The sequence below is a fragment of the Halichoerus grypus genome, chromosome 10 (assembly GCF_964656455.1).
Source record: "Halichoerus grypus chromosome 10, mHalGry1.hap1.1, whole genome shotgun sequence".
Classification (NCBI taxonomy): Eukaryota; Metazoa; Chordata; class Mammalia; order Carnivora; family Phocidae; genus Halichoerus; species Halichoerus grypus.
In genome coordinates this window covers 6,655,213-6,679,824 of record NC_135721.1, presented here as the reverse complement: position 1 = coordinate 6,679,824, position 24,612 = coordinate 6,655,213, and the positions used below count along the sequence as shown (strand labels likewise).

General features: G+C 47.0%; 1 protein-coding gene across 8 annotated transcripts in view; it reads right to left on the bottom strand.

The window, feature by feature from the left end:
- ASAP2 (ArfGAP with SH3 domain, ankyrin repeat and PH domain 2) overlaps positions 1-21,184 on the bottom strand; it is a 167,184-nt gene extending 146,000 nt beyond the window's left edge. For 5 of the 8 annotated variants that reach the window (XM_078055944.1, XM_078055946.1, XM_078055945.1 and 2 more), the window contains exon 1: positions 20,675-21,184. In XM_078055944.1, coding sequence (XP_077912070.1) covers positions 20,675-20,800 — 126 coding nt within the window. In that variant the 5' untranslated portion in view covers positions 20,801-21,184. Of the gene's footprint in view, positions 1-19,869; positions 20,189-20,674 lie in introns of those variants that run through there. The other 3 variants (XM_078055950.1, XM_078055947.1, XM_078055949.1) reach the window with 3 other exon arrangements.
- Between the last annotated feature and the right edge of the window lie 3,428 nt (positions 21,185-24,612).

The following is a 24,612-nucleotide window of genomic DNA, read 5'->3' as shown; positions in this document are numbered from 1 at the left end:
GCTGCTGCCGCCTTGGCTTCTGTTCTCGTAGCAACCGGCACAGATCCTGTCTGATCTGACTGAGAGGGCTGCTCCAGGGATCAGAAACTGCAGATGTTTTCCCGACCACCTTCCCTCTGCTTTCCCCAGCCCTGCCCTTGCTCCCTGCCGCGAAGGAAAACAAGAAACGTCCTCTTCGCCAGCATCCTCCTTCCCAAGTAGCTCAGGAGATGCAGGCACTATATTTAGCAACCTGGCTCTCAGCAGAACCCGGGTCCTCCTGCAGAGGCTGCCCTCCCCCCTCTCCCCTCCTCTTCGGGAGGCTGCATCTACCCAGGGAAAGCCGCTTGCAGTCTGATCACAGGACTGTGCTCTGGGGAGCCAGTCAAGGCCCAGATTTTTCTGGCTGGTTCCAGAGACTTCGCAGGCCCTGGACTCAGCCCAAGGGGGGCTGTAAGCCTCCTACACGGTAAACCTGCACACCCGGGTCAGGGCTGAGCCAGGCACATCCGTGCTGTGTCAGCATCCCTGGGCCACCGGGTTCTCCACAAGACCCTGGGCAAGCAAGCCCGTTCACTCCCGCACGTTGTTATGAGCAACTTGATGTTGCCATAGCAACCGCCTCGGTCTCTTGCCGCATTTATCAAACCATATCCTAATTGTTTGTTTACGCATCTGTTTACACCGCGAAACTGTCAACTCCTAGAAATCCAGGACGCTCTCTTTATTCACATTAGTAAGCACCCCAGCGCCTGAACAGGATAGGCAGAGCTCCAACGAATGATGTGAAATAAGAAAACACGATAATCTTTTCTTGCAAAATCATGAAGCTATTCCCAACCAACGCCTTCCTTTCCCCTTAGAGCTTGATGAGGACCTCTCCTCACTCCACACACACACACACACACACACGCACACACACACACACGTCTCTACCCTAGCTCACACGGACGAAAGGCCCCAACACCTCCCCGCCCAGATGGAGAGGTGAACGCAGCGCACACAGCCCTCCCCACCAGGCCCTGCACTTTCTTTTTTTCTTTTAAGATTTTATTTATTTGAGAGAGAGAGATCAAGAGCACACAAGCACGGGGTGGGGAGGGGCAAGGAGCAGAGGGAGAGGGACGAAGCAGACTCTGTGCTGAGCATGGAGCCTGACTTGGGGCTCGATCTCAAAACCCTGAGATCATGACCGGAGCCAAAATCAAGAGTCAGACGCTCAACCGACTGAGCCACCCAGGCGCCCTGGTCCTGCACTTTCTTACCTTTCTCCGGGCAACTCGTCTTGCCCGCCCAGGCTCAGGTACTTTGTCCCTTCCTACCAGGCTCTCTCCTACCTCTCTCTGCAATCGTTTGTTCGTCACTTACTCAACAAATCTCCCTGCGTGGTTTTTTTGTGCGCCAGGCCTTGTTCCGGGCTACCTCGCACCTGCTTGTGCATCCAGGTCCAGGAAAGGTTCAGGCTCCTGCAGGAAGCAATGCTAACCACACTGGTCCCACCCTGCTCTCCCGACACGAGCTGGGCCTCTCCCACCAGGTTAGCAGCACACCCGGGAGGGCGCTCACATCTCTGACCTCCTTTGCAGCTGCCCCAGTGCCCAGCCCAGCAAGGGCTACAGACAGTATTCAGGTTGCTTATCAACAGATGGGGAGACTCCTCCATCAAGGCCCAAGGAAGTTCAGAAGGTGAAGACAACAGAGGTGGGCCTAACAGCCCTGCTGTTGCTGCCAAGTGAAGTCTGGCCCACTGCCAACGTGCCCAGAGCAAAGGCAAAGCCCAGCGCACTCGACCACCTCCAACACACGCTGCAACCCCCCAGCAAACTCTGCTGACGGAGCCCTTCTATCTTTCAACCTGTTTGGAGTCTTTGTCCCTGAATATGAGATGTGATGGGACCCAGGGGGCAAAGAGGGGCACAATCCTGAGAAGGCAAAGATAACTTTTCTCCCAAAGTACTCCCTTCCTTGTCTCAACACCCTCCAATCTTTACTAAGACTCCTCTCCTCCGCTGAGTCTTTTGCCACCCTGTCCTTGATCATGCATTCCCACACCAGGAACAGTCATGGCTGTTAGCAGGGAGCTGGGCAGCACTCACTCCAGAAGGTGCCAAAATCTTCCACCTCTGGTGCCGCTGGAAATGTCACAGAAATTCATCAGCAAACAGGACTATCGGTGCACTTCAAGATTGTGGCAATCTTCCTGAATAGTGCTCTATAACTAAAATTTCCATTTTAGTTACAGAGCACTATTCAGGAAGAGTACCACTCATAGTGTCTTTGTCAACTGAGCAGCATAAATTTACATATATTAGGTACCAATAGACATAATTTGCATGTGGGTGTGCCAGCTCACATACACATTCTGTTGTCCCTTGGGATTCTGAGAAATTCAATATTCAAACGGCACCAATGGTTTTTTGCCTATGTGACAGCCAGCTGGAAAGATGGAAAGAGACCATTCATTCGTCATTCACAGATGAACTCTGCTCAGGAGGGAGGGCACCATTTACTTTGCCCAGCATAACAAAAATACATCACCGGCCTCAAAATGGGCTCATTTCTCCTGTAGCCACCCAATCCCCTTTCCCCAAAGAAAGAAATCTAAAACATGAAAACAAAGCAACCAAAAGGAGTGAGAAAATCCTAAAAACAGGGATTACAGACTCAAAGACTGGGTACCACTTAGCTACCACCTAGAATCCCCTTCTCTTAAGGATAACCAAGTGAGTGGGAGGGATGTGAAAATGGGAATATGCGACATAACCAGAATACTCACTGTGACACATGACAGAAACATTTTTAACACTAAAGATATGATTCTCTCAAAAGGATATTTCATTCCAATGATAAATAATTCAAGACTGATGCCTCCTCATGGTTATATGGCCAGAGAGTACCTCCTGTCACAGACATGACAGAAATTATGCCTTACACTAAAATTTGGGAGCTCTTAAAAACTTTTATTTAAAAGATTCCCCCCACTGCACTTAAATTATAATTACACCTACACTCATAATGTTATCTGAGCTTTCCTCTCCAATCTTGCTGCTATTATCTAGTTATTATGAATAAACAGTACCTTTTCCCGGAACAGCTAATACCACTAGTATTAATAGTAACGGCTACTATTAACTCTCTTCTGACGTAATGTGCAAATATTTCTAAATTATCTGTCCTCTCTAGTCATTTCTAAAGACAGCAACATATAACAAACAATGCACGTACAACACTTTAAATCTTTTATTATTTTTTTAATTTAAATTAGCCAACATATAGTACATCATTAGTTTTTGATACAATGTTCAATGATACATTAAAATAGAGACTGGACAACAAGGTTTCTAAGCATATGGAATCTGTGCATATGCATATGTACTCCTCAATATTATACCCACACATTTTCTTTTTAACTCAGTAAAATGATTACTGAGCAGCTCTCAGCTGCTCAGATGGTTCTGGGTAACAGATCATTCATTGGGCAAGAGCTATAAATCCTTGTTCAAGGCTCACGACTACCCCCGAACTAAATATCTTATTTTACGAAGCCATTAAACCTCTGGAAGGCTGTTTGCTCAGCTGCAAAATGGGTGTAAGACTCGTCCCGCCCAAACTGTGTTTTAAAAAAAATTAAGTATAAATAAAAATAAGAACCTATATATGTATGTGTATATATATATATGTGTGTGTGTGTGTGTGTGTGTATATATATATATATATTTTTTTTTTTTTTTTGAAAAGAGCTCCTGCTCTCAGGAGTTTACAGTTTGGTTTCAGGAAATAAGAACACAAACGCAGGAAAGAGGTCAGCAGTGCGAATGGTGCGCTCGCTTCATAAGAGATTAATCATCCAAAGACGTTCAGGGAGGGCCTCAGTGCCCGGCACTACAGGACACGGGGCACAGGACACCGACACTGGCCTTTTGGTGAGCACGTGCCCTTATAATGAAGGGCTAACGGGTGCAGCAGAGGCGACGTGTCCTCAAACTGTAGGAGGTGGAACTAATGGAGGCTATCGTGATGAATGGAAACTTCTTAAGAACAGCAGGGCTGGAGAAGGACTGAGAAGGTAGATGGGTAGGATTATAGAGCCACAGAGGGGAGGAAATCCTCTGCCATCTGACAGTCCCCGAGGCACAGGACTCTCGGGCATCCTGCCTTGGTTTACACACCAAACTCCCCATCCTCACCCTTCTGGGCTGGGCTCCGCTGACAATCACCCTGTCCCAGTCCACCCTCCACCCCTCCGTCAGGCCAGGCAGGAGAAGGGGCTGACTCCTAGACCAAGCGGTGCCCAGCCTGTAGTCTCTCTCTAGACCCCAGGCACTTCTCAACCCCGGGGTGAGAGCTGACGAGGCAGCATCCAGACAGAGAGTGCACGCAGGTGACGCCAAGCAAGGGAAGAGCCCGGTCTATAGACTGCTGACATCTGAGTGTGTGGGCACTAGACTTCTTTGGGTTTTTTTCCAGGCTGCCTGTGACCTATTCCTTGAGTCCTCCCTCCCACTCAGACATGCCCCCAGGGCTAACAGGCCAGGATGAAGCCAGAGGAGTGATCCGGGATGATCCTTCCTGTGGTAGCCAGGGAGGACCTGGCAGAGGCCGGGGTTCAGAACATCTTTGGCACAGCTTCCTCCACCCATCTCCCTTTTACTAATGCCCTGCAACAGGCAGCTGGACAGCCAAGAAATGAGGCAAAAGGTGTTAGGAGGGGGGGAAAAAGCTCAAGAGGGGAGGCAGGCAGCCCTGTGAGTCCTGCATGGCCTAAGGGAGGTGCCCCTGCTTCCTTCATACATATATCGGTGATTACTAAGCATATATGAATGTAGGTATATAACACACCTTAGGTAAAATAAATAAGCAGTGAATGAATAAGTTCATGGTTGAATAAATTCATGGTTGATCTTTTATTTTTAAGCAGTCAGTTCCTTAGAGGTAGAGACAAGACTGTATCTCTAATATTTTTGGTATAACGTTCACTTCTCATATATGGCATTATATCTACATATGTGACCCACTGCCAGAGATCAAACACTCGACCTCTGAGTCCCTATTACGTGCAAGGCACGGCGGGGGGGGGGGGGGGGGCCGGTAACAAACCCCGCCTTCAAGGAGCTCATCTGCCCTCACCTCCTCCTCTCCCTGGTACAATCCTTATTTCTCCTCCCCTCTAGCTCATGAGTACCTTGAAGGCATGAACTCTGTGGAGCCCAAGGCCTGGTACAGAGCAGGGGATCTGTGTATTTGGTGAAGATATATGAAGGCCTAGACCACCAATCACAAACCAACCAACTCTGGGAGATGGCCAAAGCCTGAAGACAGGTCTGACCAATGGGCAGCTGCCATTTTACTCCCTTGCAGTGCATCCCTTCCACTGTATTCCCACTGCCCTATTTCAGACCCCAATGACCACTTCCTTGGGCAGTGGCCAATGCTTCCCTATTGGGCCCCTGCCTTGCGTCCTTCTCACCCTCCCACCCCATGCCAGATCAGTCTTCCTGAAGCCCAGCTCTGTTCATTTCACTCCCCTGCTCAAAAGCCTTTTCCCTACAACCTTGGATAGAAAAGGCTGCTTCCACAGGTGGCAAGGACCTGGCCACTGCAGCAAGCAGATGTTTAAAACAGGGGCTCATGAGATATGTGGACCACTAGACTACTAGACTACGCAACTTTAAAGCTCGCTACACCCAACATTCTGTCCCAAGCTGGAACAGACTCTGTCTGTACTCACGCAATGTTCTCACCCAGAGGTGAGAAAACTTTCTCTATGAAGAGTCAGACAGTAAATACTTTAGGCCTACGGGGCACATATACATTCTCTGTTGCATACTCTTTAGCTTTTTGGGTTTTTACAACTCATTTTAACCTATAAACACCATTTTTAGTCTACTTTTTTTTTTTTTTTGGCATCCAAAAACAAGCTGTGGGCTACAGTATGCCTACCTCGGCCTTGACCGAAGAGGGGCAACTCTGAGCGCCCTACACCCAAACTGCATTGTTCTAACTTCCACAACACCTCAAGCTACACCCTCCTTTGTCCTTCTCCTTCAGTGAGATTCTTGCTCTAGAAGTATGTCAGCACTGAGGAGGGAAGCAAGGGCCAACCCCAGCACACGGGGCACCCACATTTGCTGCGGGCCACCACACTCCACAGCTGCAGAATACTTTAGGCTTTGGCACATGGGACATCCCAGGTCTGTCCCAGGAATGGATGGACGGACAGACGATGGACTGATCAACTAATGGAACAAAGGATGGGTCGAAGGATAGACGGATGGATGAATGGACAGATGGATAAAAAGGAACCAAGAAAGTGAGTCAGAGAGTAATTGCTTTAAGAATACAGAGAAGAAACTGGTCCTGATGGACTGGGGATGTGAGGGTATGAAGGTCCAACATGAAAACTAGTAACTGCAAGCAGGGGCAACTCCAGATTTGGAAGCTCCCTCACCCCAAAAAGGAAGTGCCAAAATACTATGAGGCCGGACAGGAAACCACACGGCCGACCATCCCCCTTCTCACACTCTTTTAACTGCAGCGTCTGAGGGCCAAGGGCTGTCCTCACTGACGTCAGCGCGTCCCAGAAACAGATTTCTACGTCAGGCTACCCATGGCCCAAACTCCATCCTCAGACTATACCAAAGGCCTCATTTGGGCCAACACCAATGGAAGGAGGTGTTCTACGGGCAATTAATTTTCTCAGTAAACTAAAGCTCGTCAAAATTACACCACAAAACCCAAAAACTATTTTCATGCAGACTCTCCTCAGTGGATTGCATGCTTCCCTGTCACCCACAGCAGAGGGCACCGATCTGGACTCTTCTTAAACATACTCTGCCATGGCGTCGTGAGACCCTCAGGAATTCCTGGAGCAGGGGTGGCCCCACACTTCTGCAAGAGTTTAATTCTCTCTTTTCCTCCCTTCCACTGGCCTCAGCTGTGGAGCACTGGTCTCTGCTATTTCTATTTTACTACCTGGTCTTTTCTAGAACCTTGAGGATGACAAGACCCTCACCAGAGAGAAACAAAATGGGGTGCCAAGCAGCTACTTTACGCTTACCTGGGGGTCTTTCTGTTTACTTCCCGGTTCTAATGCATGCCCTACAGTCACCAGCTTTAATTTTTCAACCTAATGCTACATTTTCCTTTGGAAAAAACAATAACAAAATTCTGAAACACTCATTTGCTGATACTAGTACTCCCTAATCCAACCCAAAATCTAACAAAGTGTCAGAACCCTGAAGCAGCTTACCTTGTATTAGGGGCAAAAATAAAGCCCTGAATGTGACGTATCAGGCTCACTGCCTTCGTGCACAGATGCTTGAGGAGATGCAAGGTGGTTCATAAATTAAAAGAGCAAATAAAACAGGAGCCCTTAGGAGATTTCATATCAGCTATGACTAAAGCAATTTTGTCCTAAGATCAATCAAGCCTCCTTTCTTTGCTGGGACCATAAAGAAAAAACTGTGCACTTCAAAAATTAAGTTCCTTCCACATTGCCACAGAAGATAATAAATCATTTTTTAAAAGACAGAACAATAAACCCAGTTCTGGAAAGTGGAGGCAGTATGGCAGGAAAGAAGGCCAACTTTAAATGTCATCAGCAAAGCAACAGCTTACCAGTAGGTCTGGAGAGATGTAGGAAGGCAGGCCTCAGAAATCCCAAATTAAAGCTTCCCTCCTGAGTCCCCTCTGGCTGGAATAACCTCTTTTAAAAAGAAAACACAAGGCCCTTAGGGCCTGGAAATACAGGGAAGGAGTGAAGGTAAAAGAGAAAGCGAGGGAGAGGAGAATTTTAAGCTTTGGACACCACCTAAATTGCAGCATAAGCAACTTGGTCCCCAAGGAAAAGAAGGAGACATGAGCGTGGAGGAGGGTAGGGAAGGAAGATGAAAAAGGTGAAGAGCCATTTTGCCTCCTTCACGATCCTTACCGTGGGCCATTCCTGCCGGCAAACAATCCAGCAGTACCGCTTCCAAATCAAAAGCCGGCAACCTGGCAAGCCAGAACCCAGACAAAGAAAACCGACAGGTTCTGACAGCTCAGCAGCTCCTGTAGTAAACACGCCTCCTTCCTATTTGCCAAAAAAGAGATTTACAAGGTGAGAAGAAAACCAGGAATCTCAACAATTACCTTTTGTCAAAACGATCAAGACGATGCTTATAAAAAGGAGAAACCAAAAAGCCACATTAACCAGCAGAAACAATGGGCTGTTCAGAATTTGCTGTGGCAGAAACAGACAAGGCCCGTCTCCTGGGCCGTAAACTTCCCAGGTGACTACTGAACATGCTGGTTGAATGAGGCAAATACCTGAAACCCACGTACCAACCCAAGCGACATTTCTAACTTACTTTGCAACCAGAGACCAAGCAGGCCAATCTTCTAATTTCCTTAGTATATTCAGAGGCCAGATGAGAAGGAACAAAACAAATTATATGTAAGGAATTTTGGTTGTACATACAAACTGTTTTCTTAATTCTAAAGTCAGTCATCCCATAAAGTAATCAAGCCCCTATTCTGTGCAACCCACTGGGCATTCAAAGATGATTAAGAACTGATCCAGCAACTAGGCAATACAAAGAAATGAAAGACACCCAGATTGTTAAGGAAGAAATAAAACTATCTCTATTTGCAAATGACATTATCTTGAATATAGACAATCTTAAGAAGTGCATGTGCGCGTGCACACGCACACATATCTATTAGAACTAATAAACAAATTCATCAAGATTGCAGGATATAAGATGAGTATACAAAAGTTAATTATATTTCTATGCATTAGTAATCAATAATCCAGAAACGAAATTGAGAAAACAATTCCATTTATGATAGCATCAGAAAGAATAAAACACTCAGGAATAAATCTAACAAAAGAAGTGCAAGACCTGTACACTAAACACTGCAAAACATCATTAAAAGAAATTAAAGGCTCAAATAAATGAAAAATATCCCAGGGTAACAGATGAGAAGATGCTAAAAATGGGTTGGTAAGATGTCTATAATTCCAAAATTGATCTGCAGATTGAATGCAACACCCATCAAAATCCCAGCCGGCTTTTTGGCAGCAATTGACAAGTTGATCCTAAAATTCACACAATAATGCAAGGGACCCTGAAAAGCCAAAACAATTTGGGAAAAGAACAAAGTTGGATTCATTTCCTGATTTCAAAAATTACCATAAGCCTACAGTAATCAAGACTGTGTAGTACTAGCATAAGGACAGACAGATGGAATAGAACTCAGGGTCTATTACAAATAAGCCCATATATCAAAGAACAAGTGATTTTTAAAAAGTGTGCCCAGAGAATTCAATGGAGAAAGAACTCCTCAAAAAATGGTGTTGGGACAACTGGATGTTCACCTGCAAAAGAATGAAGTTGGATCCCTACCTCACACCATACACAGAAACTAACTCAAAATGGATCAAGGACTTCAATGTGAGGGCTAAAACTATAAAATTCTCTAAAGAAAATATAGGTATAAATCTCTGTGACCTTAATTTAGGCAACAGTTTTTAAATATAACACCAAAAGCACAAATGAAAAATAAATAGTCTGGACTTTAGCAAAATTAAAAACTTCTGTGTTTCAAAGGATACCACCAAGTGGGTAAAAAGACAATCCATAAAATTGGACAAAATATGTGCAAATCACATATTTGTTACGAGTCTAGTTTCTAGAATATATTAAGTAGTCTTATAATCCAACAGTAAAGACAAATAACCCATTTTAAAAATGGGCAAAGGATCTGAAGAGGTACTTCTCTAAAGAAAATATACCAATGGCCACAGGCACATGAGACAATGCTCAGCACCATAAATTGTCCATTAGGAAAATGCAAATCAAGCCCATGAGATACCAATTCATAGCCACTAGCATGGCTATAATAAAAAAACAAACAAACAAAAAAACAACAAAACAAAAAACAGACAATAGGGGCACCTGAGTGGCTCAGTCGATTAAGCAGACCAACTCCTGATTTCAGCTCAGGTCATGATTTCAGGGTCTTGAGATCAAGCCCAGCATCGGGTTCTGGTGCTGGGTGTAGAGACTGCTTAAGATTCTCTCTCTCCCTCTCCTCCTTCCCTCTCTAAAAAAAAAGGACAATAACAAGCATTGACAAGGATGTGTAGAAAACACAAAAGGCCATGTATTGGATGAATCCCATTATATGAAATGTCTGGAATAGGCAAACCATAGAGACAGAAAATAAATCAGTGGTTGTCAAGGGGCTGATAGAAAGGGGAATCAAGAGTACCTGCTAACGGTATGGGGTTTCTTTTTGGTGTGATGAAAATGTTCTGGAATTGGACAGTGGAGGCCGTACAACTTTGTGAATAAAATAAAAAAATCAATGAATTAGTTTAAAAGGGTGAATTTTATGGTATGTGAACCGAATCTCAATTTAAAACAACAATAAATAAGCATTCCAGGAAGCCACAGAGAGGTCTTTTTTAAAAAAACTCAGGTTGAATATATAATTCAGAACCTACACTTTCTTTTCAGAACTACAAATTAGCCATTTCTTGCTGATTTTTATTCCCACCATTTATGCTAGAATCTTTCCAAACTCAATATACGTGATACAAAGATCTGTGGGATTTTCAGGCTGGAAAGGTTAGTCAGAGATCAACTAATCCAAACCCCTCATTTTAGAGACCAGATGTTCAGAGCAGTGACTTGTCCAAGGTCATATAGCAAGGTAGAGAACAAATGAGAACTAGAATCACCTCTTCTAACTCCTTGGCGAGTGCTTTTTCTACTCCACTATATTAACACAACCAAATCCACAGGGCTTCATAATACAGAGCGCAGCTTCCAGTGAGGAAAATACAGGCTTTCCCAAAAACCTAGGAAAAGCTATGAGAATGTGGATATCAAAAGATCAGTATTTACTTCCAGTTCAACAGTCCAAATTATTTAATGATCACAAAACCCTGTGATATCATTAACACAACCTGCTTTACACCAGCGAAGTAAAGCAAGACAGAGAATCAAGAGACCAAAGACATGTAGCAAAGACCACAAGAGCTGCTCCAAGGAGAGATGGGCGGCAAACAACACTGCCCTACTTGTCCCAAACTTGAACTGGAACTGCACCCAGTGACATTCCAGCTTAAGTACCAATTACCCTGTTGACTCCAGTGATCTTCTGGGTAAGGGAATCTTTAAAGGGGGGAATGGAAGAGGTGAAGCTTATTTTCACCTCTAACCTCTTGAAAAGTATGAGTATGAACAGCTAAGGGAAAGAGAGAGTAGAGGGGGTGATCAGAAAAGAGTGGCAAGAGGCAACTCACACAACTGAGTTGTGTTGCAGATGACTGGAGACACAGAATGTTAAGAGCTGGAGAAGCCCTGCGGCTCATCTCATCCTGCTCTCCATTCTACACGAGGCCACTGAGGCTGGACCAGAAAACACCGGCCCAAGGTCACGAGCTGGTTAGCAACAGGTCAGGGCTATCAGAGGAATAAATACAGCACAAGGACTTAAGATTCCCTGTTCCTTTCAGAATCTCCCCCCAAAGTCCCCTCACTGGCAACAGGGAACTGACTCCTCAGCCTGATTCTGCCTGGACATGCTACATCTGTGATTCACCCTCCAGTGGCCTTCTCTCAAAACACAGATTTGCTGACAAAGAGGGAAATCTGGATGGGTCTGATCACTGCCTACGTGTCACACACAGCTGTGACAGTATTCTCAGTCCCTCAGCTCTGAGGAAGCCAGATCTCTCCTTTTAACTCACTTCAAGGCAGTTAAGGTCACTTAATAAACACCTCTGATGCTCAGCACCTCCCCCAGGGGCTAGTGTCTGATGGTCCTGTCTGGGCAGTCACACATTCTCTAAGTCAGCAACAATGGGCACTGGCCTACAGGTCTACAATGATCAGCCTGCACTACCGACAGAGACACCTCAAGAGGACCAGAAGAGCCAGCAGGAGACGTCAGGTGATGCATTCAAGGACCAAGAGGGGTGAGAGCCAGGATGGCAGGGCTAACGTCCCTGTGTGGCTGGGAGGCCCCGTCAACTGCTAGTGTGTGGGGGGGACCACAATCAAGTAACTTGTCTGCATCCTGACCTCCTCAACTGTGAGACGGAGATAACAGGACTTACCTCAGAGAGTCACTGAAAGGACTCAATAATCAATTTAAAACACAGCACAGGGGCACTTGGGCGGCTCATATGGTTAAGCGTCTGCCTTGGGCTCAAGTCATGATCCCGGGGTCCTGGGACCTAGCCCCACATCAGGCTCCCTGCTCAGCGGGGAGTCTGCTTCTCCCTCTCCCTCTGCCTCCGCCCTGCTCATGCTCTCTCTCTGTTTCAAATGAATAAATAAAATCTTAAATAAATAAATAAACCACAGCACAGTCCTTAAAACACAATTAAGGCTCAACTCAAAGAAATGTCAGCCATTGTTGCAGTTAGTTTAAAAAAAAATAAAACTGTAATAAGAATGTGATTTCTTGTGGGAAGCTAAAGAAAGAGGTCTCCAAATCCTGATCACCTTGCTAGAATCCTAACAGACAAGGAAATTCATCATTAGAAGGAGCTGTCTTCATTAGCCACCTGATTTTGACAGCATCTATGTATAAAACCATATTGACAAAGCCATCTTCAGGATCGAGTGGAAAGATGACATCATTAATAATACCGTTAGTAGGGCAGGCCTCCCGCCAGGGTGTGAGCAATGCCCTGGGCCACTCAGCTCTGCAGGGCTGGGCATGTTGGCAGAGCAGTGAAGCGAGGGAAGAGAAACCATTTCTACAGCAGCAATGACAGAGAGGAAGCAGAAGAGCAGTTAGGATTTCCCAGAAGCAGCAACTCCAGAAATACACCAGAAGCTACTCACTAACACTAACAGCCAGAGGCGTCCTGCTGGCCACGCAGACATCCACACGGAGGGCCTCTCCTGGCCCAGGTTACACAGGGGCAGGCGGCTGCTCCAGGCTCTCGTGTCAGGATGCTTGAGTTTGAATCCTGCCTCCACCACTTCCTAGCTTTGCGATCTTGGTAAAGTGGCTTAGGTCCTCTGAACCTCGTAGGGTTTTTGTAATAAACAAGGTAACAGCATCGGGAGAGAACTTAGAGCATGTCGGGCACGCAGTAAGCACCCCAACAATGCTAGAAAGACAAGAGGAGAAAAAAGGGACCAGCAATAACACTTCAGCCATGCTGTGGATCTCCCAAACACGCTCATGCAACAGCAGCATCATTTCAAACACGTAATCTCACCAAGAACGACAGTCTGGGAAGTTCCCCTTCAAACTGCGGGCAGAAGGTCCTTGAAAACGTACTACTCCTTCACAAACAAGCTCGCCCTAGAGTCAAGGATAGTGTGTAACATGCTAGCAAAACAGGAAAGGTAAAAACGGGGGACTGGCTTGCAGAGAGGCAGCCCAGCTCAGGGCCCAGTACAGGACTCGCAGACGCATTCACAGTCCTGCCGAACTCCAAGGCACGCCCAAGCATGTGAGTGAACCCATGGGACCGCAGGAGAAACTGCCAAGCCCTGACCCTGAAAATGTGCGGGTGCACCATGGCTGCCAAACCCCAGCTGGCAGCGTGACCCAGCACCCCCATTCCTCCCAACACCTTTACTACTCGATCCTCTTAACACTGGCTTCGGGTAGAACACTTCTCACAGCTAGACCGCAAGAACCAACATAATGACAGGGTAACAATTGTGAAGCCTGCTTAAAGAGCACTGTTACAGAGTCACTCACTCACCCCAAAAACAATTAACTGGAAGAATCCTACCACCAAGCCTCGAATTCTTTGTTTGAATTCAAGGGGTCCATAAACCTGGATTGGAAAAAAAGAATGACATCTGTATTTCACTAGTCCCTCACTGAAATTTAGCATTTTCTTCAATTATGAATGTAAGCCACATGCCATGGTCATATTAGCAGCATCTGTGACTCCAACAAAAGATACATTAACGTAACGTCAGAGTTTGAAATATCTCACAACATTGCTTATACTCACCTGGGTACTTCAAAATTAAAGTACATTATTAGACCCACTACCAAATCTTGATATTAAATGTTTTAGTAAAGAAGCATATCTTGGTATGACAGATTTTTCAAATATTTTGCTAACTGTATTACATTATATTTGGTTCCCTTTGAATTCCTCTGTATTGTATTTGATGCATTAAGACATCTTTCTGAAGAAAGGTCCACCACCATCCTCGGAGTGTCAGATGGGTCCATGGCACAAAAAAGGCTAAGAAGTTAAACTATAACTGCACATAAAAGATGAGAATATAAGTGGTCTGTGGGGAAGGAGCTAGCCCTGTCCATTTTTACGACCCTAGCACCTGGCAGAGACAACAGATTGGTAGGTGCCCAACATACATTTACGAATCAATAAACTCAACAAAACCAAATACAAATAAAAATCCAGCTGGAATACAAGTACTCGAGCTCTGGTTAATGACCCGTTTATTCCACAACATTATGCACCCGATAAAACGATAAGGGTACCGAAGTACCGGGAAGGGCTCTGGCAACGGTGTTAAGGCCATAGGACACATGCAAGTGTAAGCAAAGGAGGCGGGTTTCTATTGCAGGACAGTGACTAGGTGAACTCAGCACCTCTTTTTAGTAGGGAAAGAGGAGCGTTTGGGGAACTGGATCAGGGACAGGATCTCAGGCATCTGACACAGCCAAGAAAGTGTCATCGGCTATCCTCAGCCTAGAAACCGCAGAGGAGAGAACACGTCCCTCCAGCCCAGGTCTACATCGCTCTGCTTTAATGTTCCTTGATCCCAGTCTGCCGTGAAACAAAACAAACATTCAGGATTGGTCCTAACAGAAGTTCTAGAACAAGTGAGGCTGGCCAGCACACAGACACAAAGCAGGCCCAGCAGAGAGCTTCAGCTTCTTCACCAGAGAAACCAGAGGTCCACTCTCCAGGTCACCTGGGTGAACCGGGCTTGACGGCCGTCTGTTCTGCTCACCTCTCCCCAGCACACCAACACTCTCTCCACCAGACTGCACCTCTCCCCTGCCGCTAAGAGGCCAAGACCCTCTGGCCTGGAGGACTACACCAGACTCCCAGCCCCACCAATCTCTCCGTCTCCTCTCTAGTCTATTCTCCCTAGAACCAGCACCATGACATTTGTAAATGTCAATCCGATCATGTTATTCCCTGCTCAAACCCTCTGATAGCCTCCCGTCCCAGGAGAACAAAGTCCAATTCCCTCCCAAGACCATCGAGGCCTGTGTGACATGGCCCTGCCCGCCCTCGTCCTTCCCTCCTTGCCCACCGCCTTCTTCCTGTCCTTAAATGCCCCAGCCCAGTTCACATCTTGCAGCCTCTTCACATGCTGTTCTTCCACCCCAACTCTTCCCTGGCTGGCTTCCTCACTGCATTCCAGCCTCTGCTCTAATGTCACCTCTTCAGAAAGACCTTTCCTGATCTGTCTCCCAATCTCCGAAGTCCCTTTCCAGTCCCAAATTCCACTCAACTTTTCTTATCACTTATCACTTATCACTGATAGTGTAACCGATGTTACACTACATGATTATCTGTTTACTGCAGGGATTACCGACCCCATTTGGGGAGAAGCTTTAAAAAATGCCAATGCTTCAGGCCCCAGCCAAACCAGTTAGTCAGACTTTCAGGGAGTAGGCCAGGCATCTGTGTTCTACAAAATCCGCACCCCCCCCCCACCCCCAAGTGATTCTACTGTGCAGCCAGGATTCACACTCTTAGAAGAACGGTGCTTCTCAAACTTTAATATGCATATAATGCACCTGGGGATGTCACTAAAATGTAGTCCGTCTCAGGTCCAGGTGGGATCTGAGACCGCGGTGCCGACAAGCTGCTGGTCAGTGGGCCCTGCCGTGAGTTGCAAGGGTCTGAAACAGCACTGTCCGACAGCACTTTCTGCAAGGACGAAAATGTTCTAAATCTACACTGTCCAGTACACACGTGGCTACTGAGCACTTGAATCTCAGTTAGGACAGTGGAGAAACTGAATTTTACATCTCAGGCTACCGTGTCAGACAGCACACGCCTACGATGCATGCGCTCCATGGAGAAGGGCAGCAATGTCTAGCAATGTGGAGCGTAAGGGAAGAAGTAAGGATCCCTCCAAATTCTCGGCTTGAGCGGCCCTCTGTAAATTGCACACGACGAGAATCCTATCAGAGGCCTACTTGGCCACCACCTCAGGAGTGGATCGATTTACCTAAGGCAGGAAGGCAGACACAGAAGACCATTTTGAGACTTTAGTGACTAAAGCATGTGGTAACCCACAGATGATCACCTTGACCTCGCGACTCAATCGCGTATCACTATACAAGGCCCTCCTAACCACAGCCCCAAGCACACTTGACCAATGCCATCCCTGGGCATCCATGGTTCTGGACAATCTTATAGCCAAAGCCCTCACATTGACTTAGTTTATTGCATGGATTTGTTTATAAGATGTCAGCCTCTCTCACTTAAGTTTGTAGGTTCTTTCAAAGACAGAACTTACTCCACTTGGTATTCTATTCCCATCACCTAGCACACAACAGGACTCAATAAAAACTGCATGACAGAGCCTGGAACCTACCAGGAGTACCATTAGTATTTTTACTGTTAATCACAAGAAAGAGGGAAACTGAATTGCGGGAGGGGGGGCGGAATTACATAACAAGAGAAGATCATTTCCTCCTTAAATGACTCAAAAATTTCCAAACACATTAAGTCCAGATTTCAGAACACAGCATAAATAGGTGGCCCTGTTTGACCACAAAACCTCATTTCCAAAAACACAAATGCATAGGCAAAAAGATGATGTCCTTCTGACAAAAGATCCAAGATCTGTTAGTCTGGGATTTGGAAGAGCCCTCTTCACAAAGAGCTAAGATTCACAATCACATTCTTGCCTAAAAAGTACATGGGCCAGGTTCCCACTCTAACTGCTGGGAGGCGCATCTGGCCCCAAGGACAGCAAGGCCCCTGGGAATCTGGGCAGCCCAGATGCTCATTTTACCCCTGCAGTCAGAACCCTGCGCTTGTGACAGCAATGAGATTTCCAAGGTAACCAAGGACAACAGAGTTGAGAATTATGGCCCCGGAAGGAAGTAGATTAAATTTTAATACTTACAAGTCAACATCAAATTTATTTTTAAAACTACATATCTAACAAAGCCAAATAAGCAAGATAGAATGGATGATGCTCTACAGGAGGGTTTTATAAACATGAATATTCCAAGTATGTATACAATTTTTTCCTATTTTGAGAATATTTCAAAGTGCCTAGAGACTCAAAGAAACTGAGACAGAAATAACCCCCCCCCAAAAAGGGGAAAAGCTCACTTTTCAGAGTTATGCCACAACTACTTATTTTTTTCCATTATTTCCAAAAACACAGGGCAGATTCCATCTAGTGGTAGCAGCAGACTTTGCTAAAAATGTGCACAATAATTACTTTACCCAGAGAAAGTGATCACCAGGCGAATATTTTAAAACATAGCTACGTGCTGACCTGCTGCCAAGACAACAAACTGGTTAAAAAAAAAAAAAAATAAGCATGGGTTAACAGATACATAGTTTTTAATTCACTTAACTCATTCAACCATTCATCCATTTCCCCTACTCTTCCTACCCAACCCCCATGTAAATCCCATCTTGGTGCCAAAGCCCTCACCAGTTTCCATGGATTAACTATAATATAATCTGTTAAGCAGTTAGCATTTACTAAACCAGTTGTCTGTCAGGTGTGGTGCTGTGGATTATCTCAGTAAACCCTCCCCACAACCCTCTGAGGTAGAGAAGTATTATTATCCAGAATTTAGTGCTGAGGAAAGTGAGAAAACGTTAGGTATCTCACCCAAGTTTAGACAACTGGCAAGTAGTAGAGTCTGAACTTGAACCAGGTCTGACAAATGAGGAATTCAGAGAAATCAGCATTTTTTTTTTTTTTTTTTTTTTTTTGAGAATTCAGCATTATTTAAAAGTAACAAAAAACAGGGGCACCTGGCTGGCTCAGTCAGTGGAGCGCATGACTCTTGATCTCCGGGTTGTAAATTCAAACCCCATGTTGGGTGTAGAGGTTACTTAAAAATAATCTTAAAAAAGAAAGTAAAAGGAAACAGCAACACTTCTGAAAACAACATGGAGCCAAGTTCAATTCCAGCTCTTCAATTTACTAGGCTCTATAACCTTGAGCAAATTATCCTGAGTCTCAATTTCTTCATGTATAAAGCCGGGGTGAGAAATAGATCTAACAGATGTGACATTCATAGTATAAGGTTCACAAAGGTTTTTCAGTTTAAAATTAGTTTGCTAATTTCATGAATCATTTATTTAAACATAGGGCCAAGAGCTTGCAAATTTTAAATTTATTTTATTTCTGTTAAATGAATAAGTTACAATACCCACTCTCTGTCTCACTTCAGTATGAAAAGTAGATGCTTGTTGAAAACCAAACTATGTGGGCATCACTTCTTAATCAAAGTATATATGGAACAAGTTTTGGTAATGGGAATGAACGTTAAACACCCGAGAACAGAGCATTATTTAAAGGAATCCACAGTGATTCCTCAGAGAGTGAACACCTTTCAAATGTAGTTATCTCAAAAATCCAAACTCACAAATTTCACCATCATAGTATGAATAGTGGCTTTGCTTAAAGTGAAAACAGACCTGTAATGATTTCAATTTTTTCATTTTTGAGAATTTAACCAATTCGTGTGCTTCGATGGCAACATGGAGCAAGCTTGCAATTTAATAAAATGACCAAATCCAGTCTCTTTTTAATCTGCTCAGTAACTGAGCTCTCGGATAATCTCCTGCACAGCATACAAAAAAAGCTTTGGAATTATACACTACAAACTAAAATTAATCAGAGGAAGGGATGCCAATTTTAATAGCAATTCCTATTTGCCTAGCTTCCCAGCATCTGCCAGTGTTAATATTTAAGTGACAAACTGCAGTGGGGAAAAGAAACAGAACTTCACACACAATCAAGCCTTTTTTAAGGCATCATGTAAAAGCTTCCTTCCCTAAAGAAATATTCAGCTACTTTTTTGGTTGCAATCCTTCCATAGACATTATTAATAGTGTATTCTCAAAACATGGAGAAAATGTTCCCCTTGCTTTTCAACCAGTACTTCTGGAAAAACTTCTTTGGGTCATCCCCATCTGCCTACTTTGAAGCTATCTTTTTTAAGCCTTGCTGACACAAGTAGAATTAAGTGATGTGGGGTTACAGAACTCACTACAAAAGGTTTGCGTGTAGCTCTCCTCCACCAAAAAAAGGAGAGAAGGAAGGAAAGAGGGCCGGCCGATGCCCTAGCTATACTTAAAACATTCAGAATGCTGAATCTATTACTTATGATTTAGCCTATTATTGACTGTTTATGTCTGCAAAGAAAAAAATTCCCATTAAGGGAAACATTCTGGATCTTCCCCCCAAACAATTCCTAACAGCAGATGCTTTGTTCAAGTGGGCAAAAAAATTAATGGCATCACTTAATTAAAAGCTCTGCGGTGACCTCCCCTCACTCTAGCCCAATCATCATCTTCTAAAATCCCTACAATACCCCCATTTTAAGGCTGTAACTTGACATTCTGGCCTAGAGAAATTTAATCATCTGTTCTACACTAGCACACGTGTGGCTTATAAACCAGTTACCTATTATGAGCCAAGCAGAGTGCGAAGCACCTTACACACCACGTCTCTAACCCTCATAATAACCCCGGAAAGGATGTATTTCTAGTCCCGTTTGCTAGGTAAGGAAAATGAGGGCAGAGAGGTGAGGAGCTGCCCCACACCACGCAGCCAGCGGTGGCCCTGGACTCACAAACTCAGCCCTTCGCCGCAGGCTGCTTGGATTGTCAGCCCAAGCTGGTTCATTCCGAAGTGTTCTCTCCGCAGGATGTGGAGGGCTTACCAGTTAGCACTAGGCATGATGACTTTGCACCTTGAAAGCACTTGACTAAAATCAGGCCTTTTCCAGGCTGATGGGGAGCGAGGCGATCAGAGGTTCAAGCAGGTGAGACACACGCAACTGGGGGCGGCTATCAAAGGTCTTCGGATCAGAAGCCCCGGCTCCGCACACAGCTCCCCGCACTCGGCTCCCGGGCGCGGTGCGGAATGCGGTCAGGCCTCCCCCGCTAAGGTGTGCACACCTTTTCCTGGACAGCCGGGGTCCTCCGACCCACCCGAGAGTCGGGCAGAGGGGGCGAGGGCCGCGGCGGAGCTCGGAGCACACCGCTGCGCGCGGAGCAGGCTGGGGGCAGGGGCTCTTCCAGAACAAGTGGGAGGTGGGCGCCCGGGGATGGCTGGTGAGCCCACGACCCCCGCCGCGCCGGGCGCGGGGGTCCCCGCTCACCGCCCACCCCGCCTTCCCAGCCAAAGTTGGCCGCGCCACCGGGAGCCGCCCGGCCCGGGGCCCCGCGAGGGAAAAGAAGGCAGGGGGGTTGGCTCTTAAAAAGGCCCAAGGTAGCCATCAGCCATCGCCTCGGAGCCACCTACACGGAACAAAGGGCTTCTGTGTCGGGCAGGGGTGGCCCGGCCGCGTCGGATTTTGAGGAAAGAAACTTTTCCCGGGCTGTGGGCGCCGCGGGCAGGCGCGGGGGCGGACCGGCGGGACGGGCGGCGGGCAGGGCGCGGGGCCGCGGGGCCACCTGAGGCCGGGGCCGCCGGCCCGCCCGCCCGCCCCCGCCGCCCGGCGACGCCCGCCCGGCGCCGCTCACCTCCTCGATGGCCGCCACCGTGTTCCGGCACTGCGCCGTGCGCGTGGTGAAGCTCGAGGCCGTGGGCGCCTTGTAGTCCTCATGGGTCTCGGCCACGAATTCCGACACGGAGATCTGGTCCGGCATCGCCTCGGCGCGCGGGCGGCCGGCCGCGGGGGAGCCGCCGCCTCAGCCGCCGCGCGGGCTCCGACCGGCCGCTCGGACGCCTTCGCCGCCTTCGCCGCGCCCGCAGCTCGCCCGGCCCGCGGACAAAGGGAAGCGCCGGGGCGCGGGCCGCCGCCGCAGGAGCCGCAGGAGCCGCCGCAGGGCGCGGGTCGGCCGCCCGCGGGGCCGGGCGGCGGGAGCAGGGGCCGCGCGCACAGCCCCGCGCAGCTCGGGCCCGGCCGGTCCGCCCGCCGCGCCGAGGGCTCCGCCGCCTGCCCTCCCGAGCGAGCCCCGAGGCGGACGCGCAGAGCCGGCGGGAACTGCCGGCCACCCAGCCGCGGGCCCCGAGCGACTCCCGCGGAGAGGGGCGGGTCCGGGCCGGGGGCGGCGGCCGGCGGAGCGCGGGGCGGGGCGGCGCGGAGGGCCGGGCCGCCAATCCGCGCGCTCGCCGACGCCGCCGCCGCCGCCGCCGCCGCCGCCGCCGCCGCGGCCGCCGGGAAGCCGAGCCTGCAGGGAGGAAGGCGGCGCGCGCCCCGGCCGGCCGAGCCGCTCGCCCGCCACCGCGCGCCGCATTGTGTCGGCGTTCGGGCCCCGCGCTGCGCGCCGTGGTTCGAGGGCGCGCCCCCCGGGCCTGGCGGACAGGCGGGGCCGCGTCGCACCCTTCTGGGCCGAGCCGCAGCCCACCCCTCTGGACCCTACCCCACCGCGGGCTTGGACCCTTCCTGGGGGTACCCCCCCAGACCTCCGGGAATGCCCGTCCGGGGGAGGGAGGAAGTACGAGGAGCTCGCCCCCTGCCGGACGGTGCGACCCGCCCCGGGCCCGCACTCCGCGCGACAAATGCCTCCCGCGCCCCGCGGGGCAGCACCCCTCGCCAGTTTGGGGTTCGGTAACAGTCACAAGAAACGAGCATATGGTGAGTGCTCCCGTGCTCTACGTGAAGTCGTCTCATCCTCCCAGCCTCACGAGGCACGTAAAGCGAGGGTTATCTGCTTTATATAGAAAACAGTTTGCCCAAGAGCACACAGTGAAGGCCCCGGGGACGGCGGGGCTCAAACTTCGGTCCCGCTGCCTCGGGGGTCAGAGTGCCACAGAGCTCATGAGGCCCCTAGTGAACACCCCAGTCGTGTTCCCTAATCTTACAGAAGCACAGATCATTCTGGGTTCGTTGGAAATAGTTTTAGGGTGCTAGACCAGGACCCAGCCTGAGAGGACAACTGGATGCCCCGAGGTGGATTTTCTGTAGGAAGGGCAGTGGACCGGGGAAGGGCATGGGAACCGGAGACAGCTCTTTTTCATATGGTTTCAGAGAGAACACGCAAAAATGGCCGGCAAATCTCGTACGTAACTGGTCCTGTACAGAGTTTGAATTAGTCTACAGATTTTCACATAACAGCTCTTAAGGAAATTTTAATAGTTATTTTTTAATATCCAGAAGCTCTGAAGACACCAGTCACATCGAATCACACCGTATAACTCTACACCAGGCATGTGGCATGGTTTCTGTAGCTGCCAGCCATAAAACCAAGAGAAACTTGACAAAAACCTTTTGTGCATCTGAAAAGGAGGAAGTGTGAGAGACGCTGGAAATTCAGTATGTCAGACAAAGCAGTCTCCTGACAAAGCTGCAGGACAGTGGACCAGTCAAACAATCTTTTTTAAGCTCCCATGTAAGAATTTGCTAGATGCCATGGCAGCTTGGGTCAGACGTTATGTATGGCCTTTGGTATTTTAGTAGGATTGCCTGTGAAATTTAGCTGTCCGAAATAGCTGTCTTAGTGGATAGCTTTTATTACTGCACCAGGCAATAAGGTACAGTCTTTAAAACCATAGCATCTCTGCTTCTTTTAAGTGTTTTCACTCTTCCAGCGTCTTTGGTGGGTTTCCTCTATATGCAACTTTGTACAATCCAAATCCTGTCCATGTTTATATTAATACATCCTCCCCTACACCAGGCCGACTCTGTTTTCCTCCCAGCTAGTTTTACAGCTACAGCTTTTGTTGTTGACACTGGAGAATATTCCGGATAATTTTTCAAGTCTTGACTCTTAGAGGGCTAGTATTTAGCAGGCCCTGAGGATTTAAGACGAGGAAGTCGTGTTTTTCCTTGGCATCTAGGACAGCATTAACCAGACTGATCAAGATTTCTTTTACAGGGACAAAGTTGAGCATGGTGTTCTTCTCCGCTCTCTCTTCATAGGCAGCTCCTGTTCTTGTTTCCTGTAGTTTAATATAACTTTTCAGGTATCTTTACAGGAACTTCTAGTAGCCACAGACATAAAATTACAAAGCTGCAATGCGTTTTGCAAGGAGGGCTGGTGGGAAGCAAGTCATTGCCAAGTCCACTGGTGTTGCAAAGAGGACACCTGTGACAGAACACGAAAGCAATGTACTCTCACAGACACCCCTGAGAATCGCAGAAAACCTCGCTCCATGCAAAAGCGGGGAATTAAAGCAAGATCAGAGCAGGACACAGCTAATGTGTCTCTGAAATTAATATAGTGAGAATGAGTAGTTTCCAACAAAGAATAAAATTAAAGTTGAACATGGCTCAAGAAAACATTACACACACACACACACACACACACATTTTTTTAATGCATTAAGGGAAGAACTTACTGATAACATCATTAAAGGCCTGTACTCCCTTATCAAGAACTTTCACATCTAAGTAGCACTGAAAACCTAAAATTTTGAAAATAAGTCTGTCATAAAATTGACCTGAAATGAACTGACATGAAGCTATTTTATAGTCTTGTTTAATCCCACTTCATATGAATATTCATGTTTTGCTGCAAAATATAAATGTGCTTGATTATGGAGTATTGCCCCAGACCCTACTGGGGTTGACTCAGAATATCCAGTGTGTATGTGCTGTATTACCATTCTAAAATCTGAAAAGTTCTAAATTCCACACACATCTGGCCCCAGGAATTTCAGATAAGAGGTTGTAGGCTTGTATTACTTAAAAATAAAAAAATTTAAAAAAGGAAGAAAAGAAAAGAAATGTGTTGCAGACTTGTCATTTCCAGGGAAGAGGAAAGAAACTCTCCTCTCAAAAATGACATTTTAAGCGGCTCATTGAGTCTGGCCAACAGCCCATTTTCCAAAGGAATTTTCTGCCTCCAGTAGTTCTCAAGAACCTGGGATTTTTCACTCCCAGGTCAAGGTAGTTCTTAACTCTGAAATGTGCCTGAGGGTTGGCTGGTTCAACACAAGACTTACCCAGTTCACTTGCTATTAATTTGTGAAGAATTACTCTTAGAATGATAGATAGACCTACGCCTTAAAAGAATTATGGTAAACTGTGTAATGAAATAAGGGGGGGGGGACCCACAACAACCCTAGTGATATAACATGTAAGTATAACCAGAAGTTTCTTTTCTACAGCTTAATGACATTCTCCCCAAAACAGTGTTACTAAAGGGACGCACTTATCCCAAAGTGAGAGAAGTTTGGATACATTTACCACAATGATCTCACCTTACACTTGAGGGGGAAAAAATTATCACACAGAAACTATTTTACAAATGAAACCTTAGGTTTTGATACCAGCTTTGCTTCTCTGTGACTTGGATAAGTAAATTAACCTCTCTGGACTCAGTTCATTTGTAAAATGAGAGAAGCTGGACTAGCTAATTTTGAATCCCCCTGATTCCATGATCCATGTTTTATGTTAGTTTGGGCACAAAAGGGAAAATGCCACAAGGGCCATATTATTACTGAGAATCTAATCATTGGTCCCAGACATGTGAGAATGAGCATGTTTTAGAGGATGTTTAAAGCTAATTTTTGA